Source organism: Kryptolebias marmoratus, linkage group LG18, assembly GCF_001649575.2.
Source record: "Kryptolebias marmoratus isolate JLee-2015 linkage group LG18, ASM164957v2, whole genome shotgun sequence".
NCBI classification, from domain to species: domain Eukaryota; kingdom Metazoa; phylum Chordata; class Actinopteri; order Cyprinodontiformes; family Rivulidae; genus Kryptolebias; species Kryptolebias marmoratus.
This window is the reverse complement of record NC_051447.1, coordinates 14958245-14978541: the sequence shown is the minus strand read 5'-3', so window position 1 is coordinate 14978541 and position 20297 is coordinate 14958245. Positions and strand designations below refer to the sequence as shown.

The following is a 20297-nucleotide window of genomic DNA, read 5'->3' as shown; positions in this document are numbered from 1 at the left end:
GCGTACACACTAAACATCTGTTCAGCACACTTGAGATAAACCATGTTAGCGTGATGCAAGCCGACTTCTTACTGACCAACAACTGGCGCCATGTTTACAGCTATTTTCTGCAACACAGAGGCAGCATTCTGTCAGGAAATACCTGTTGAGGGCAGATTATTACATGCCTGTGTCATCATCCCAATATCAGCTAAATCCTTTAATAACAACAGCTCCCAATGTGATTTGAGCAAGGAAGTGATCTGCACTGTCCAAACACAATGTCACAGCCCCTCAAATATATCCAGTGCCAATGTCATGGCTAAATATTGTGGTGTCTCCATGTGGATTTGAAAGAGTGACATTCTTTGTCTATGGCTTATTTCACCAGCAGCAGCACCACATGCAATAAGCAATCTGGAGATTTGTAATGGTTTGGCCCAGTTATGAAGGTCCCACTAATGTATTTCATGCTTGTTTAAGATCTTTGCATGCTTCTTACAAAGGTGCATTGTGATAGGTGTTGCTTATTACAGTCTTCTTTGTAGAGTTACGGTTGTGTATGGAGGTAGGAAAGTAGATTGGGAGGGGGATAGTGGGGGTGAATGTGGTTTTTCTTTCCTGTTCCCCATCCTTCTCCCTCTGTCAGCCTCTTCTCACTCTCTCCTTTTCGCCCTCTCTAGTGATCTCTGCATGCCTATTAATGTAGGAGAGGAATGCCTGTGTAAACATTCTTGTTTCTCAGTCCGTTTCGCATAATAGTTGCCTGTATCGCCTTTCTCCTGACCTCACTATCTGAAACCAATTACACCAGATCCATTTGGGCTGAATCTTATTTTCATAAGGATCCCTGTGTCGCGGTCTCTGTCGCTCTGTGTTATTTTCCTTCCCCGTGTTTTTTTTCCCCCCCTCTTTTCCAGCCTCAGTGATGGATATCAACATCAAATATGCCTCTGAGTGCCTTGTTATTTATATAGCAGGGCCTCTGTCTGGCTTGCTCTCTCATTCTAAGAATGTGTCACATTGTGCTGTTTATACAATGTGTGAATTAATAGACTTGGAATGTCATTTTTTTCGTGCATAGCAACCCAGGTTAAATAGATGGTGCATCTACTCTCGGCTGTGTTTTTGTCCACTCTGGCAGCTCTTCAGCAAAACTTTTGATGACTTTTCCTTGGTAGTTGCAGCTTTTTTGTGCTTTCAGATGGGCTTTCGCTCCACCATCTATGCAGCGTGAAAAGTGGGTGGCACAAATTGGTGCTTTTTACTGTAATGGCTGAATACTCCGAGCCGGTAAAAGTGAAGGGATAGAACTTTTTATTCCCCCCCTCCCTCCCTTTACCTTCCACACCATCACAGGCTCACCAGAAAAATGGCTAACCCCAATTCCACAGAGGAGGTGACAGACAGTTTGAGACATGACAAGCCACCGTTGAAAAGTTTTGTCCGGTGTTGATAAGGTCTGTGTTATGTTTGGAGAAGTGCTCAGTATGGCTTCTTTTCTTAGAAGCCTGCTGTGGTTGATCTCTTTGTTTCACCCCTCCTCGTGCACACACCACCCTGGATATTTCCATGGCATAGATGTCAGAAGCACAGTCAAAAGCACCTCTTTCGCTGTACTCTTGACCGTGCGTAATATATCGAGCGGCTCTTCTGACTTCAGGTACAACGCAGCGAGTCATTATTGATTCACACATGGATAAACATTTCCCCCTGACAGCTACCTTGAGCTACACTCATCAAGCAACCTCCCCTCTAACTACTGTGTGCAGGACTCAATAAGCCTTATAATTACTTTGATTCACCAATCATGGGGAGATTAATTGAGCCCTGTGTTTTAATTAGCAAAGCGATTGGCTGCTTTCCAGGAGTTTATGTTGTCTTTTATGTTCAGTAAAAAGGAAAAAAAAACGTTTGATTTCCCTCCCATCTTGTTTGACAAAACTCTGTGCAAGTTTGTGTGTGTGTGTGTGTTTGCTCACTGCAGATGCTGATGTGTGTTTGTGTGTGTATGTGTGTGTTTTAAAGCAAGGCCAAGGCTCAGCTTACAGATGTCAAGTTACACACACACACACATCCACACATATATAAACTAGTGGCGACTAGGCTCCTCTTACAGAGGAGACGGATCGATGCAGTTAGGACCCAGTTCCAGTGTAATGTGTTTGTTTACTGTAGATCAGAAGCCCTGGCTCCTCCTGAGCAGCCAGACAGCCCCCTCCCCAGCACCACCTCCACCTCTCAAGACACCTCCCCAGCTCTGTCTTTTCATAATTGATCAGCGGAGGGGAGGGATGGATGTGTTCCCTGAGGGGTTAAGACATGGCAACTTTTTCTCTCCTCCTTCACGTTTTTTTTTTTTATGCTTTTCTCTGTCTGTCTCTTGTCTTCTCCCCTTGTTTGCTCAGGCTCTCAATGTACTAGTTCAAACATTGTTCCCACCAGCTGGTAGAGCTGCGCCATATGCACGCCCTGTCAAAGCTGCTGTTGTCATGGATACCGGCAAGCACCAGAATAAAATGAGCACCCCTGATTCTTAAGGAAGTGTCACTCTGCACCTGAGTTTTATTTTTTATTGCCTTTTCTATTCATCCTTTTCCTTTTTTCATCAAAAACAAAACGCCTGTGAAGTTGTGTTGTGTGTGTGCATACCCTACTGCTCCTGCTTGTGGGCCTGAACAGTACAAGTTATTCTGTTGTGTGGAGCACCTGTGCACAATGTTCCTTTCAGCCACACTCTCTCATCTTGTTCTTGAGGAATCAGAGAGAAGTTGTGAGCCTAGCTGCCACTGTACTTGTTAAGCTAAGAATTGCTCATCACACAGAGCACACAGACAGGCGGAAAGGCGAGCTGTAATCCCATCAAACCCCGCAGAAAGAAATTACACCACATCCCGACTTCTTGGATTCTTATCAAATTGTTGTCCAACAAAACACTTTAACATGGATTGATGACAAGATTTGGAATTTACCAACGCAAACTCTGAAATCTTTCTCAACGTGTGTAAACAGCTGCAAACTAATTTCATCAGACAGAGAAAGGTCTGCCTTTCCCTACCAATCTATTAATCTCTCCATCTATCTCCCATCCTCTGCTCATAAGCACCCTTAATGCATAGTGTAAAACCCGGACTGCTAGTTAATTCAGTCCAAATGTAATCTGATGTTGATTTTGTCAACTTTAATTACAGCTCCCAGGGACACTTCACATGGTGCTGCCTCTACTTCAAATTGATATTATGAATATGCAAATGTGGTGGTAATTTGCAGAGAGAAGTGGATATTTCAGTTGAGCACACACTAGACAGGTCAATTCTACTCTGCCTTCATTTTTTACTCCCCTCTCCACCACCCCCTCCATCTTCTTCTTCAGGGGTGCTCAGTACAAACGATGTTTATCCTTGATCACGGCTCTATGAAATGTTTCTAAAACATATCTTCTGTGTTGTGTTAAACACATTTCTATAAACTGTTTTTTTCAGCCAGAAGCACCTCATTTTTGTGTGTAAAAATGTGAATAATTTGTACTGTCAGCTTTAGGAAAGCTACTAGTTTATTTTCACTGTCTCCTCCCGTTCTATCTCTGTTTTCTCACACCATCTTTTGTGTTGTGCTCTTTTCTTCCCAGGCTCTACAAGCAGCGAGGCAATTACTCTTGCAGCAGCCAGGCAGTGGCCTGAAATCTCCAAAGAGCCAGGACAAGCAGCGTCCACTGCAGGTAAAGCAGCTCCCCGTCTAATCTCTTTAAGTCCATCCATAATACATCCTCCACCGAAAAGATTTCCTCTGTTCCACAAAGTGTGTTTGGTTTGTGCATGCAATCCTCAGACCTGTCATTGGAATCGTAACAATGGACAAGTCAGTCCCCTGGAAGGGTGGCATAGACACAAGAAAAACACATTGAAAAGCAAAGTTTTATCCACCTGCTTTCAATTATTCATGTTCATGTTATAGTGGAAAATTATGTCTGTAAACTAAACACTAAAGGGATAGTCCAGTCAACTTTGAGGTGATGTTCTGTCTTATAGTTAACAATCCCTTATCAGCCATGACAAGAGGCAAAAGTCTTTCTCCAGGCTAAGGTAATGGCTAGCCAAACAAGTGGCAGTTTTTGTTTTTTTTAATATAATTTTTCAGGCTGATCAAACAAGTCTGAAAAACAAGTGTGAAAAATTGCTATGTAAGCTAATATTAAACCTCTACACTTTTGCACAACACTTTCTTTAGTTTTTCATTGTTTTCTCAACTGAGCAACAATTGTGTTACTACACAAATGGGTGTTCAAAAGTGCAGAGGTTTAATGTTACCTTGTGTAGTGGTCTTTCTCACTGGTATGTTGATTTTGAGAAAGACTTTGTTTCCATACTTCAGGCTCTAACTGATGTCATAGTTGATAAGGTACTACAGTTCAAAGATGACTGGGCTATCCTTTTAATATAAGAAGTATATCCTGAAGTCTTTTGATTGGACATGTTGAAGGTGTTTGATTTATAGGGCATTTCTTCACTCCATCCTCAGTAGGGTGGGTTAATATTCGTCATGTCGTAGGTTACACAGCTAATTTTAACTTCCTGTCATTTCCATCTTTCAATGCTAATTTACCTTATTGATTCGTGGAGCTGTCTATTTCTGTTGTCTGTGATTTGGAAAAGGTCACACATATGCAAGCACACAGTTTCACACTCCCACTTTCTTCCTGGTGTTAAGATATTTCTCACACTGGCGTATTTTCAGCCTCCTCGTTTATATCAACAAGACAGTTAGTTAGTTCCCCCCCCACTCCCGCTTCAAATTATGTAAGGCCCCTTGACATCTGCTCTGTGTTTTTATTCTATTTTTTTTATCTCATTTATTTTTAGTCGTTTGAAATTGAAGTGTGGGAGTTTGTGCCACTCGGTTAATAAGTACTATCAAGGAGCAGTGGTTTACCTCATTAGGAGCTCTGTGCATTTCATTAATGACAGGGAAATTGGCGTTAACCTCACCCGTTGATATTTTCACAGAGTCTAACAATGGCGACACCTTCAATTGGAGTCACACCCCCGTGTATCTAATTATGCTCTGGCGAAGAGATAAGACTGTCATACTTTTTCCTTAAATATTTCAGCTCAGACTTATAGAAAGTGTTAATATTATTTTCACCAGCAGTGACATCCAAATTATACTTTTTTTCAGGTGCCTATGTTTGTTTTGATTGATGCTTTTTTGTGAGGCTGAGGTGAAAATATTGTTGGATTATCACAAGCTCTCCAAATCTTATAGCTGGGGTCCATTGCTGTTGCTCTGTTTGAGGTTCTGAGTGCCAAAGTGAGTAGATTCAGACAAATGGGATCCCGATGTACAAATGCCTGCAAAGTCGCCAAGTACAATTCAATGTCCTGAGGAATAATATTGGATGAGAGATGTATAGTTGCATGATAACTGTTAGCCCATGTCCAAGCCCCTGGCTTTAATAATACCAGCACATGGTAAATATTGAATATTTACATTTGCTTACTCCATCCTTACCTATTTGATGACATGAATCAATATGAATCAGACGGCCTGCCGATCGGCTTGTCGTCAGCTCCAAACTAATCTATTTGTTGATCCAGCTTTTATTAACATCCTCACCTCCTTGATCCAAAAAGTCTCTGTGCACAATGTCACACTGTACAAAAGGCACTTCTGGCTCTCTTGAATGTTGCACCGTCAGTGCTGGTTGCATTCTGGTTCAAGAAAGTCTTTACACTTAGAATATCCACCCTTAATTCTTTTCATTTCAGATGACATTTTGCCTGTAATACTCCATTGTGCAAATATCAAATCAGTAGAAACTTTTACTTGTTTAAAATGCCTTGTTTTTTTCCTTGCCAGTTTTTTTTGTTTGTTTCATTTGTTTTTCTTTTTTTCTTTCTTGTTTTTGTCTTGCGGGAGTTTACCCAATAAAGCTGTGTTATTTACCTGGATTATGAGGCCACAATGGGCGCTACAGTGCAATATTTTATTAGCTTCAAAGCTAGATAAGAGTCAGTGGCAATCAAGCTACATGTTTTCCACCCGAGGAATCACTTGGATTGATCTTCTTGTGTGATTACTGCTCCAGAAAGTGAGAAAGGGATTAATATAACCATGACATCCTGCTTATGGCAGAGATGCTGATAAATCCTCTGCGAGTGTTCTCTCCTCTCTGTTCGCTGTCTTTGGTATTTAGGAGCGAGAAATGATCCATAGATCATGGCATGTAAATTATTTAGTACACAAGCATCTAAGTGCCTCAGCTTGCAGTTTTAATTACTCATATTAGCAGCTAAAGGCTCTTGCCTGACTAATTCTATCCGCTTGCTCATTGCTGCTTCTCGAGAGTTGATGATGCGGAGGCAGGCAGCTCTGGCATTCACAACGCGCGTGCGTGCAAAATACAGAAAACAACAGTCCTATAAACACTCACACAAACACACGCGCACAAGCTGTTTCTCCACATTTGCGTAATGTGACAGGTCTATTATTACACAGTAAGCCCACGGGAGCACTCAATAAACACCTATTTCTTCCTGTAAATCCTCCTGTCCCCGCCATGCTGCTTACACGGCTCTCCCAAGGCACACAACACCCTCTTGTCTCTGCTTCTTTTTTCTCTGTTCATCTCTCTTCTTCTTTATGGCATTACACCCTCCACCCCCCCACCCCCACCCCACCCTGAAAGACATTTATACACTGACATTTGGAATACAAATAAAGAAATGCGGACAAGAAGAGGCAGAGAGGATTACAGAGGCCTATGAATCTGACAGTTGTTTCGCTCGCACGTTTATAATGCATTTTTAGAAAACCCTGCGCTCAAACAAACATGCACGGCAACAGTTACAGTTTTAGATGGTAAACCTTGACTTTGTCCAAGTTTCTGAGCATTGTCGGAAACAGAGCAATAGTGGACATTTTAAAGGTGGGATAACTGCTGAATACATAATTTAAAACGTCTTACTGCATCTTCTGGCACACCTCTCCGTTGGTTTAATTGTAAAACAGGCACACATAAAATGCAACTTTCCCAGAGGCGTGCAGCTGTTTTGCTTAAGTTTTGAACATGTTCGAAAAATTGGTGCAACAACTTTGCTTTTGAAATAGTCACAAAGTCGTTGTGAGTGTCTCCAATCCATCTCAGCTCATCGGAATTTTGCAGCCAGTGTTTCCAACCCATCTCAAGAGCTCTAGAACTGTATTTTGTTTTCTGACAGAAAACATCCAAGGGCAATGTCCAGGTGTAGAAACCACAATGATGATAAATAATAATTATTGAAAAACTGGTCCAGATCTTTATTTCAAGAGTATACTATAGGATATTAAATCATAAATGCATGGGAAGATGTCAAGGTGGGTGGAGATGGGCAACAAAGTAATGTGCGTGGCCAAGAATGTAGTTTTATAAACTGTGATTTTCAAAACGCAGCCACACAATTCAAAGGTCGCAAATACTCAGTTCACTGAGACTTCAACAGAAAATTCATGTTTTCTTGCTATTTTTACACAGTTTTAAGAGATTGTTTGCACCAATTAATCCCCCAACAGTTGCATCTAAGTGAGAAACCATTGTTAGACCTTTGATAGTGTAAAAAAACACTTTGACCTCTACTTAAAGTGGTTAATATTCAGTGTATGCAAAACTTAAGACACTTTCCTTAAGCAAGTGTTGCAGCTGCGACTTTCTCACTGCTAAACTGTGAATATGTTTTTACAAGACTCCTAACTTAGAGTTCGATCTGCAGTGTTTAACCCAAGGTATCGAATTAATAAGGTTTCACAGATTGTGAAGGATGTTGTTTCAGCTGTATTTTCTGTGTAGTTGCAGCTTTCTGCTCTGGCCAGTCAGACTGACTGTGAGCACTGGGCCATCTGAGGAAGTGTCACACTTTAAAAGGTCAACTCCGCACATTTCCAGCAGTGAGCCAATATCATCTCAATGGCGGCACACTTCTGCTTATTGGCTCTCATCCGGAACATGCATACAGTCACACATAAATGCAAGGAAAAGGGCTTCGACACATACCGAGTATAGGTTAGCTGACTCCAGTGTGCGTGGCGAAAGGATGCTAGTTCACATTTACATTTATGAATATATCTCTCTGCTGCATCCCCTCTGGTTGGATCTGAAAATAGAGGGAAAAAAAACACAGTAGAGGGAAAAAAGTGGGGGAAAATAATATGTTATTCATGAGGAAAACTTCTGTTGACTCTAAGAAAGAAAGAGGAGAGAAAAAAAGCGTCAGCACATTTTAAGTCAAACACCCTTGGTTACTGCTTTTGTAACCAGAAAACAAGATTTTTTTTTTCACGTCCCTTTCCCCTCCCTCCCCACCTCTTGCATTTACAACACCTACAGGACAAGATTGCTAAATTGCGAGGACAGAGTAGGTTCATCATTGTGATGCAAAAGAAGTTGGAAATGCAACCCCAAGGCGAGGTAGCTGAGTTTGGGGGATCAAGCGAAAGTGAGAGGGAGGGATAAAAAAAAAAGTAGCTCAGACCTTTGATGTAGCAGCAACAAATTTACCTTGTGACAGAAGATACATGGGTGCAATAAACGAGTTATACCAGCCCTTACACATGCAATCAGATGATTCTGGCCAGGGTGTTAATTGGATCCTAACCGGCAGATCTGATACGCCTGGGCCCCGGTGGTGAGGGGGAAAGCCTTTCCAAGTGATGAACTATAATTCACTGAGCTGCTTGAAGCACTTGTAATTTACTGTGTGTCACTGATGAAGAGGCTGATCCAGTGGAGGCCATATTACCTGCAACATCAGAGGAAAATGCCCCCCCTCCTCCTCCTTTCACCTGCTCTCACACTTTCTTTCTATTTCAGCTCTCTCTCTCATCTCTCTGCACTTTCCTTTTTAATTCCCTCCCTTTCACTTTCTCTGTTGCTCCCATTTAGGGAGGCCGGCGATTATCAGTCCAGAGTGAACCGTGCCAATTCAGAGATAAAGGTGTGACAACGCGCACTGATAATGAAACAAACAATGTGCACAAGATGTTTTGCGCTGCCACGCTGGTGTACACTACATTGAAGAGGCTTAATCACCAAGTTTCTCCATGTAGAGATAAATCAATATGGAAATTGTGCTAAGCCCATCGCAATCTCCTCGGGCATTTTTATTAGATGCTTTTACATGATGGGTCTTTATGTTATGATAAATTGCACTTACCATGCGCTGCTGCCAAACTGCTTTAGAAATTGATTTAGGAAAACATTCAGTAATCTACTTAACTTCAGCCCTGACAATCTGGAGTATTGATCTCCCTAAGCTGAGCATGCATTTGAGTGAAGCTCTCGCATATGCTTGACACGCTTACTTCTATTCTTCGTTCTGAACTTCTGAATCCTATGTTCGCAGGTCCAGCTTGCTTTGTCAGTCCCCTAGTGGACTGACCTGTCAGTTAGTAATGATGGGGCCGCATTTGGCAGTAATCTGCTAGTAAATGAGCAATGTAACGGAAATGAAGCTGGAATGTGAGAAGTCCAGAAGTTACAATAGAAGGGGGGGGGGGTTTAGGTCCAGAGCTCTGCTGGGATGCTGAGGCGAATGAGATAAAATAACGCTGGGCACAGTGATGGAGGGGTTTCTCTTTTTTTTTTCTTTTTTTTTTTTTTTTGCTTGATTTTCTGATTTCTTTTTGTGTGTGTTTAAAATGAAGACAGTAGCTTAATTAGAAGTCACTCTCTCCTGCCAAAGAGTCACAGTAATTGAGGACAAAGACCCTTTTGGTTTCTCGTTGCATTTATCTTTGCGGTAGCTGTGGCACAGCTAACTTCTGTCACTGCGACAGGAAGTCACCGGTAACCGCCACACTATTACCACTTTTACAAATGAAAAAGAATAAAAGGAATAAATAATATAATTTAAATTTTAATGCCACGTATTTCCAACTTTACCTGATTGAAATTCTGTCACAAAAGCATTGTTGTAAAGCTCAAGAACTGGTTTTACATCAAATTTCTGGTTAAAATAAATTCATTGAGATGGGTGGTAGATTTGGCTCGCAGAAATAGCTGATATTGACCTTTTGCAAAGCACAGTCGAAGACGAGAGTGTTGAAATATTCTGCTTGTCATGGTGAGGGCCCCCATTAGTGTTTACATCATGAGCTAATTTAAGGGTGCTTTGTTTTTGCTCCTCAGCTTTGGGGGCAAAACAGAAAAGTTAAAAGTTCATGTCAGTGTGGCTTATTATTTTTTATAATGTACATAAACAAATAAGTATTTAAGCGGTGAGCTTGGTCTAAAACAAGTGTTATTTTGAAGTGCCTGTAAATTAGCGGTTACGTTCAAATGTCTCTTTTAAAAGGCTTTTTTTTTCTTCCAAATTTGCAATATTAAGATGAAGAGACTAACCTTTTCAGTTAAGTACCTCAGAGGCTACATCAGCTGTAGCTCATTTCCAACAATTTAATAAATCCAATTAATACTTTTTGTGCACCGGGGCTGGAACTACATCCTTCCCTTTTTGGATTACAGAGAAGCAGAAGCACAGTCCAATTGGATATCACGGCTCCTCTTTCTGTGATAGAGAGTCTATTCACGGTGCGTGGATGTTTACGCCACTGCCAACGTCGACTAAATGCTCATTAATTTTATCCCTTCGTGGCAAAATCATTTCAAGGAGAGGCAATTCAGCCTCCTGTTCCTTTCAATTCAGCGCTCACGTCAATCAAGCCCTCCTGCAGGATCCTGCAGAATGGAGGTGTTATATTGCCGCAATTATCATGTCATATACTCGAAAATGTAAATGAACGTGTGTGTAAAATTAAATTTATGGGTTGTCAGTGAAGAATAAGAACCAGGAGAGCAATTACTTATCTGCTTTCATCTTGGAGCCTCTGATACGTCAAGCAGAAAAGCATGCAGTTAAATGCTGGAATTAGCATTGTGCTGCACTTCACAGTGGATGTGGGCCACTGCCTTTTCTCCCTTTTTTTCCCTCCTGCCTTTTCTTTCTTCTTCTTTTTCCTTTTTTTTCCTCCTGGTGATTATCACCCATTTGGTAAAAAGCTAATAACAGCGTAAAAGCAACCTACGTATTTCATAAACTGTTTTCTGTTTATTTTTGCTGATCCTGGTTTAAGTTTTGTTCGTTTTTTTTTATGAAGTATTGCTGAAATCCTACATCATTCATTTACAGATACCTGACTTTGAATGCCTATATTTCACCACCCACGCATCACACAATGTACAATTTATATTTAATTCCACTTTACATATGTATGCGCATATATTAGTGGTAAATCCTACATGAGTTTGTCTGCGTCCTTTTTTGTGGACTTAAACATCTTTGAACCTTCCTCCAATTAATGGCCTAAATGCGTGCATCTCTTGTGTTGTTTCTCTGCTGCACTTGTCCCATTGTAATGGCATCTAACACAAAACCAAGAGTGACTGCAAGGGTAATTACTTACCTAGCAAATGTACCTTTAAGGGTTAATAACATTGAAGGTGTAAGCACAGCATTTGCATAATTACACACGGACTGTTTAATTTGCAACTTTTGACAGCTTTTGTTCAGCGACTCGTTTATTGTGAATGCAATTTCTCTTGTCCTCTTGCATCGAGGAGTCCAAAGAAGAAAAGAGACACACCACAACATCCTCCTCCTCCATCTCTTCCACCTTCGATGGAGTCCCTTTTCTCTAAGACCCTAATGAACAATGGAGGCAGGATTTGTTTGAATATGAATATGAATGTGCAGCGGGGCCGGCTGGAAGTTGACCTTCAGCTGTGATTTTCAGTTCATCAGGATTAGTCAAGGCGGGCGATCAGGAGCCACTAATGCATAATGACTTCTAAAATGAAAAATGTGTAGTGACCATGCAAATGTCTCAGCTAATCAAAGAGGGGGGAAAAAACCTGGGGTGGGGGGTGGTGCGTTCGAGGAGAGGAGAGCTAAACAAGGACGTGTCAAGGCCTGACAGAGGGAGAGGAAGAGAGAGAAGGAGGGAGGAAGGAGAGACATGCATGGAAAGTAATCAAGCCAGCTTGATTAGCTGGCGATGAGGACGGGGATGTCTTATTGGCCCCTTGACACACCATATAGGCTAGCTACTGTCATGGCAGCTTCAAGCCAAACACTGTTGCAATTAGAATCAGTGAAGGTGTTACACTGTTGATGTTTTAACTGTTGAATTACATCAAGCTGTCTGCAACATCCAGCTCTGATAACACTGTATTAGAACATTATTGTGCCGGAAACCACAAACTGATTAGAATGATTAAATTATACGGTGTTTTTAAAGGTCATATAGAAGAACACAAGTCTAGTCAAGTGTCTTTTCAGTGTTTCCCCGCAGTCAACTGGATACTAAATCATTCACTCATGTTGATTTGGTTTTCCTTTTCTGCAAAATTAGTTTAATTTTTATGCAGCTGTGAGCAGCTAAAACAGTACAATAAAACCAGTAGCTCACACTCCTCTGTTAGTGTGTGCACACAATCAAAAACATCAAAAAAAACATATTGTTTTTTTTTATTGATCTGTTGCCTCAGATGTTGCGAGCCGTGGTGCCTGAGAAGAATTTAGAAGAAATTCTGTGATATCTTTGTTTTTTTATGAGATTCTTTTACGTACCTCGACAGCTTATATTTTATTGATTAATGCCTGAAAATGACACGTTTTTTAAAGTGCCATGTCAATACAGACCAAAACAGCTGAGCTGGTATGCTGGTGAATTAAAAAAACAAAAAAAGTGAAGTCTTGATAGTCCTGTTTTTCTTCCCCTCCATTTTAATGTTAAAAAATGCTTAAGGTGAACCCCCAAACTCCCAGCCACGGGCCGCCACATCACGCTGATTGTGCCTGCCATGTGTCCACTTCATCAGTGTAGTTTTAATCAACTTTAGAGTTGTGCATTTCCATGCTGTTTCACAATAGCGGCACTGATAGGCACGCTAAAGTGGGGGAGTTCAAGGGTCCTGCTAATTAAGGTCTATGTCTATTTAAATCCCCAGCTTTTCCCAGTAGGATAAAGGCAGGAAAATAAGATGAGCAACACAAAGGCACAGCACCCATCTGTCCTTCAGCATCTCCTCTAGGCTGCCAAACATCACGGCCATGGGAGGCCTGCTCTGTCTACCTTTCGAACCACCAATTATCATACTCCCAACAGATCCAAGCCACCATGCCTGACGCATTTTTCTAATGCTCTATTTTTCAAACTTTCTCCTATTTCCCTCATCTCGTCATCCATTTCACCCGCTCTCCCATTGTTTGCCCTTCTCTCCTGTCTTGATTTTCACATTTATTGCATCTTGTTTGTCTTGCCCCTCTCTGCGCCCGTCTTTTTTTTTTTTTTCCTTCTTTTTCATCCGGACTCTCATTTCTTCATTTCATCTCACCTCATCCGTGTCCAGGTTCCAGTGTCAGTGGCCATGATGAGTCCCCAGGTGATCACGCCACAGCAGATGCAGCAGATCCTCCAGCAGCAGGTGCTTTCCCCCCAGCAGCTCCAGGCCCTGCTCCAGCAGCAGCAGGCTGTGATGTTGCAGCAGGTATGCATGCTCGCAAACAAAAACAAACACGTCGACACAAACACCCCATAGCGCTTGCAGGAGCACGCACACCTTGATGCAAGCTGCGCCTTGTTAGCAGCAGGTTGCTGTTGTTGTAGATGCACGCAAAGGCTCAGAAATGTAGATGCACAAACGACGCTTAGAGTATTTTTATTCATCTACATTTACGGACAGCTGGAGAAATCTGTGCAACACAAACCCAGATCTAAAGTTTTGTTTGCACGCCAACATACTGTTATCTTCACATTAATCTCTGCAGAGCCTGAGTCATTCCTGTGCCACCAGCCGCTCGTGCCAACACACCACAGTGTCCTTGACACGCTTACCAAGAAGAATTCTAAATTGACGCACTTGTTCATGTCACCTCCAATTAACTGTCTCTGGTGTGTCGCTGGTTCAATTCCCTGACAAGCATCCATCGGGGACTGAGAGAGTAGGGCGCACAAGCAGCTGAATGATAGCTGATGGATGATGTAATATTTGGAATCAACTCGAGAAAGGTGCACGCTTGGCACCAGCTCGTGTCAGAGTGGAAATGCATTTCTCATTCACAGATTTGATTAAGGGAAAGAGAAAAGTTTAATTAAATGTGTCAGTCAATCTGATTATCCCTCTTCATTACTACGCCCCAACTCGAGATTTGGTCTCACGTTTGCGGGCCATTGCACAGCATTTTTACAGCAAGTCAATGAGCTTAAAATACATTTATTTTGTATTACCATTATTTATTTATTTTTGGTATAGTACTATGTGGTCATGCACGTTAGTCTTAACACAACATAGTTGAAGATAAATCTCTAAACAGTCATTAAGGAGATTTTTGTTACTGATCCGTGCAGTTTATATGTGGCTACAGTAAAAATTTCAAACATTTGTCAAGTTCCTGCTGCAGCCATCAAAGTTTAACTCACGAAAAGTGAAATCTTTTTCAGCACAAATATGTTTCTGAAAATGTATAGAAATTAAAATTTTCATAGCTTTATACTAAAAGTGTTTATTCATCAGTCTGTGCACTCTGGCTGTCAAATCTAAAGTCAATATGATGGATTGTTTCTGCTTTAGTGTAGATCTGATATAGGTAAATGTCTTGGTTGGTATTTATTAATGGGGTCAGCCCTGTCTGTTAGCAAAATATCTCATGAACCACTGATTGTAATTTAATTAAAGTGTTCAAAGGATGTGAACCGACAACCGAACAACTTCTGGAGTAAACCTGATTCAAGAGGCCACCACAATTTATTGACTGTACAAAACACAAAACTGACAACTTTACAAATTCTGAGATAAAACTTGTTGTGGTAGTTGCCGAGACTCATTCCTAACAGACACTCTAAGCATTTCACACATTGTTCAGGATCTTTGTAAAAACTTTGGCCTTCAAGGCAGTATACATTTCTACTGCAGACACTTGTTTTTATTTGGGTAAAAAAAGAGATTAGGACAACTTTGTGCTGACTGATTGTTTTGTCTTTTTTGCCTTTGTCTCTCTTTGTATCTACAGCAACACCTGCAGGAGTTTTACAAGAAACAGCAGGAGCAGCTTCATCTGCAGCTTCTCCAGCAGCAGCATCCTGGCAAGCAGGCTAAAGAGGTAGATTCAACACAACATGTGACCGAAAGGCAATATTAATGTCAAATCACATAGGGAAAGAGTTGTACAATTAGTTCTCACAGAGTCAGGAGTTCGTTATTCTGTCATATAATAACAGACACTACCAAATTCCATTTTTCACAGACCTCTGTTAGCTATATTTGTGTAGCCATATCTGCTACTTTCAGCCGAGTCTGGCTTTAACATTGAAGAGTTTTAAGTGGCTTTTTAACACAGTGTGGACAAACTCACTGATTTATGGGAGGAAAAAATGACCAGAAACAAAGAGTCCTGCATCCAGCCTATTAATAAACTGTTTCTGTGAGAGCACACACACACAAACACACACAGAGCCACCGAAGTTACAGTGACCGCCACTCATAAATCACAGTGACAGGCAGCTGGTCAACAGACGCGGCTCTGCCTCGTTCCTCACAGCTATCAGAAGAGAGGAGATGAGCGTGACAGCCTTAAGCATATTTGCGTAACTGTGTTGATGCCGAACCTTGGGAGCCTGTCTGGGGGCAGGCTGGTAGCATCTAAATTGATATGGAAAGAAGAAAAAAACGTATCACATAAAACGCGCACATTCTTCCCTTTTTATTTTTATTTTTTTCCTCTCTTATGCACCTCTCAGTGTCTCCTCAATCAGCCCATTATGCTGCCCCTTACAGGAAGTCGCAACTGACCTCCCGGCGGCTTTGTTTCTGTTTGGATTTGTGAATCGAGTTTTTCAGGGGCCTCGCCATCAAATATGGAATAGAAATTGCTCCTTTATTTCTCTTGAGGCAGGTTGGAGGGTTGGGTTGGGAGGGGGGCAGCAAACTGCTTCCCTTCAGAAGTCTATTATGCAGCCTGTTTTCCAGTGAGCGCATCACAAGTTTCACCCCTCCCCTCTCTGTCCTCAGTCCCTCCAATTCCAGACTTTTTTTTTTTGTTTATCAGGTGCACTTTGATATAGGCAGAAACATGAGCGTAACATGCTGCTTTCACACATTGTTCTTAGAAGACAGAAAAGGAAGAAAAACTAAAAAACAAAAATGTGACAGTTAAAACGACACATGTGCATCTTTTTTTAAATGGCTTACTATCAAAAGGGAACAATGTATTGTATGAAACACTGCAATTAAATAGAATTAATATTTGACTTTTATGTAATTTACTTTAAACAAGTTTTGATCTGGCAGCACTTCCTATAAATTATGTCCTTTTTTTCTTTCTTTTTTTTGAGGTGAAGAAGTCTGACATTTTTCAATTTGTTGTTGTTTGCGTTGTTTCGCACGAGGCTTATGCAATTGGCTGTCTGGTTCAGCGATAAACAACTCAGTGAGGCAGCGAGGAGAGAAAAGAAGGGAGGGTGGCACAGTGTATGTGAGTGTTTATGACTGTGCATCCATGTGCGCGTGAAGCCGTAAATCTCTCATTCTGCAAGTTCCCTATGGTCAAATAATCTGTAACAAACCATCAGTGAAGGCGAGACAATTAGCTATCCAGGGTGGGGGAGAGGGAGGGTTATGACACAGGCTTAGTATCACAAATAATCACAAGCCACATCCACTGTCAGGCTTGAGAGCTGCTCTGTCAGTGTTGCTTTGTGTGGTTTTGTGTGTGTGTGTGCTCACACACAAGGAGATAAGAAAGCAGCATCACTGTGGTACAGCCCAAAAAACAGGAGGGAACATTTAGTGAGAGCAGACAGAGATAAAACGTGCAGAAAGACAGAAGAAGAGGAGGAGAGTTATAGCTAAGGTCACGGCAGACACGAGTGAGTATGGACGTCTCCATACGCTCACACACACGCGCGCACGCCACAGACAGCACACCATCTTCTCTCAGCTGTTAATTCTTCCGTAATCCCCCCCCCCCCACCCCTTCTCTGTACTCCCCTCTTGCTCCTCTCTTCCTCCTCCTCCTCCTCCTCCTCTCTATAGCAACAACAGCAACAACAGCAGCAGCAGCAGCTGGCCGCCCAGCAGCTCGTCTTCCAGCAGCAGCTCCTGCAGATGCAGCAGCTCCAGCAGCAGCAGCACCTGCTCAACATGCAGCGGCAGGGCCTGCTCTCACTGCCAGGGCCCGCTCCGGGCCAAGCTGCCCTGCCCGGACAGACCCTGCCCCCGCCAGGTAAGCAGAGAATGGGGACGGAGGCTAGGTGGAGGTAGGAAGTGGGAACAGGAATGTGTTTTGAGCACTTGACTTCCTGTGATTTGTGTGCAGGTGTAAGTGATTTTCCTTTAAGTGTCTCTTCTGTTTTTCTCTGGTCTGTTTAAGTTTTTCTTATTGGTATGCACATGTGTTTCTGTTGCGTTATCTTTAAGTGTATCTGTCTGCCTCCCCCTCATTCGTATGCTCCTCTACCATCCAATTTGTCCTTAACTCTCCACATGAATGTTTTGTTTAGTCTTCCATTCTCTTTTCCCCCTCTTCTCTTTCTACTCGTCTGATTATAGCTTTTTTGTCTACCTCTGTTTCTCTCTCAGCTCTGCCTCTGTTTATGTTGTTTTCTATCTGTGCTTCTATTCCCCCGCTCCCCAACCCTCCCTATCTCTTTCAGTGGTTGTTGTTGTTGTTTACTGCCTTTACTGAGAAGCATATGAGATGAATAAAAGGACAAACAGAGAGGGAGAGGGGAGAACAGGCTCCATTTTCTCCTGCTGAGCCAAGTAAACACTCATGTTTGTTGTTTACCACCAAAATGGCGGAGACAGAAAAACAACAGACAGTAAGATCTTTGATGGAAAACACAGGAGTGGGTTGTATAATTACTTTCCAAGCTGAAAACAAGTTTTGTCTATCTTAGGTGGAACAGACAAACATTCACAATAATAATGTTTTAAATTAAAAACTGAGCTACACAAGTGAACTGTTGTCAAGTTCGAGTCATTGTCAAAAGCAAAGAAAGCTAAAGAAACAGGGTCACTTATGAAAAACAAGCCCTTTTAAGAACTTATTTAGAACTTTTCTAGCTGTTGAATGAAGTCTGCAAAGTCAAAACTTTTGTTTTGTTTGTGATACTAAGGTCAGTTCTCAAAGTAGGAGAAAAAGTATCATTAAAAGGAGAGATTTGGCACATCAGTGCAGTTATAGAGGATTTAAATGGTAAACGGGGGCAGCCATTTTATTTTATCTATATGTATATAAACCTTTAATACATAAAAAACAGTTATGTGAAGTCAGACGCTATTTATTCTTTTGTTAAACTAGGATTTTACTCAATTTTAAGTCATTTTAAGCCACATCAATCATTATTTTTTTCACTAAAATGAAAGATTTAAGCACTTCAGCAGCGACTGATTAACCCACCTCGAAGGATGTTAGTTCATGCTGTATAATAATGATTTAATTAGTTTACTAACACTTGTGACTGAGAGCCAATACATCAAAATAAAGCAGGTTTAAGAACATTCATCTTATCTAATGACTTCAATCGTACTTAAAATACGAAATACAATAGATTTACTATTTACCTACAGTAACAATCTTCCTCTTGGTGTATAGACTGTATATATTATTAGTTCTGCACTGATCAGATTCCTGTGTCTCCAATTGGCTTCTTGTGCTTTACTTTAACCAATCATCAGTCTTATGGGTAATTCAGATGGTCAACCAGCAGGTTTATAAGAAGTGGTGGTACACTAGAAAAAGGGACAGTACTGGAACTTCTTAATTTTCATCCTCATAGTACTAAGCCCTTTTAAAGCACTTCTAAGGGTTTGAAATTAGTTGAGCTGTCTAATGAATCCAAAATGAATCATGTTACCACGAGTCTCATATTTGTCTCTAGGTGGTTTGAGTCCTGCAGAACTCCAGCAGTTGTGGAAAGATGTGACTGGAGGAGGCGGCCACGCCATCGAGGACAACGGCATTAAACACAGCAGCAGTGGCACCGGCACTGGCACCGGTGTGGGTGGTGGTGGTGGTTTGGACCTCTCCACCAACAACTCCTCTTCAACTACCTCCTCCTCCAATCCCGCCAAAGCATCGCCGCCCATCACTCACCACTCCATCACCAACGGACAGTCGCCCGCCCTCAACCACAGAAGAGAGCGCGAAAGGGAGAGGGAGAGAGAAAGGTAAAAAAAAAAAAAAAATGAAACTTTCATCCAAACACTTTTATTGGTGCAGCACAGAGAAGATGGCAACAGCGATTTACATGCTTGTTGTTTCATGTTTTATCAGAACTCCTGGGAAAACAGCATGTTTTGTTTATTTATTCAATAGTTTATTAGTGTCTCAGAAATCTTAAAGAAAAAAACAAAAGCCTTGTTCTCCCAGGGGACCACACTTGCCATTGCACACGCTTATCTTGCGCACACATATCAAAAGCAGGGAGTGGAAGCCAAGCAGGCAGGCACACTTAGAACAAACCTCTCTGCCAGACAAGACAAGGTAACCCCCTTGTACATTAAGTATTTAGTGCTTTCTCTCTTCTTTTCTCTTTTGAAAATTACCTTCCTTGCTTGCATGTCATGTAAACAGAATACGTGATGCCTTGAGTGGCGTTTCCGGGATGTTTATCCTTGTGATGGAGTCTTTTGTAAATGCACCCAGCAACCGAAACACTGACTGACTGCCATGCATTATTCAAAGGCTTTTCTTGGGCGATATTATAATAAGGACTTGGGATGGAGATGTGCATGTCTGCGTGGCTGTTTGGTGGAGACTCACACTGGAGGTGGAAGTGCTGTGTAATTGGTTTAAAGTAGATGCTATCTCTCCTGCACCACTAAAAATGAAGTTTGGATATCTTTAAAAGAAGCGAGGGGGAATGAATGAATGAGAAGGCGAAAAGGAAAAGAAAACGAGACCTTTTTTTTTTTCTGTCTGTGTCCCGAGGGGGGTGTGGTGTCTCATAATGATCGAACAAGGAGCATTGTTGGGAGCGCTGCTTACTAACACGTGGATCGATGTGGGGAAAGCCCCTCTGTAAAACACAGCATGAGCTCTGCCAGCGCCAACACTCGCAGGCTCGCACATGTTGTCATCGACCACACACATGCATGCACAGCCATAACCTATAAGCAGACACACACACACACTCTCATTCACATTTTCACACACGGTCAAATACACACACATACCAGTGCCAAGCCTAAAGGTTAAACTGTCATCTTTAATAGGATGTGCTGTCTAGGCAGGGTCGTAACTTATTTGGGTGCCATTTGAAAAACGCCAGAACACCCCCCCCCC

General features: G+C 41.8%; 1 protein-coding gene across 7 annotated transcripts in view; it reads left to right on the top strand.

Annotated features, from left to right (window-relative positions):
- The window catches only part of foxp2 (forkhead box P2), a 106216-nt gene that overhangs the window by 60025 nt on the left and 25894 nt on the right, over nucleotides 1–20297 (top strand). For all 7 annotated transcript variants that reach the window (XM_017424861.3, XM_017424859.3, XM_037981164.1 and 4 more), the window contains 5 exons: nucleotides 3608–3697; nucleotides 13361–13498; nucleotides 15021–15110; nucleotides 17042–17231; nucleotides 18892–19180. In XM_017424861.3, coding sequence (XP_017280350.1) covers nucleotides 3608–3697; nucleotides 13361–13498; nucleotides 15021–15110; nucleotides 17042–17231; nucleotides 18892–19180 — 797 coding nt within the window. The remainder of the gene's footprint in view (nucleotides 1–3607; nucleotides 3698–13360; nucleotides 13499–15020; nucleotides 15111–17041; nucleotides 17232–18891; nucleotides 19181–20297) is intronic.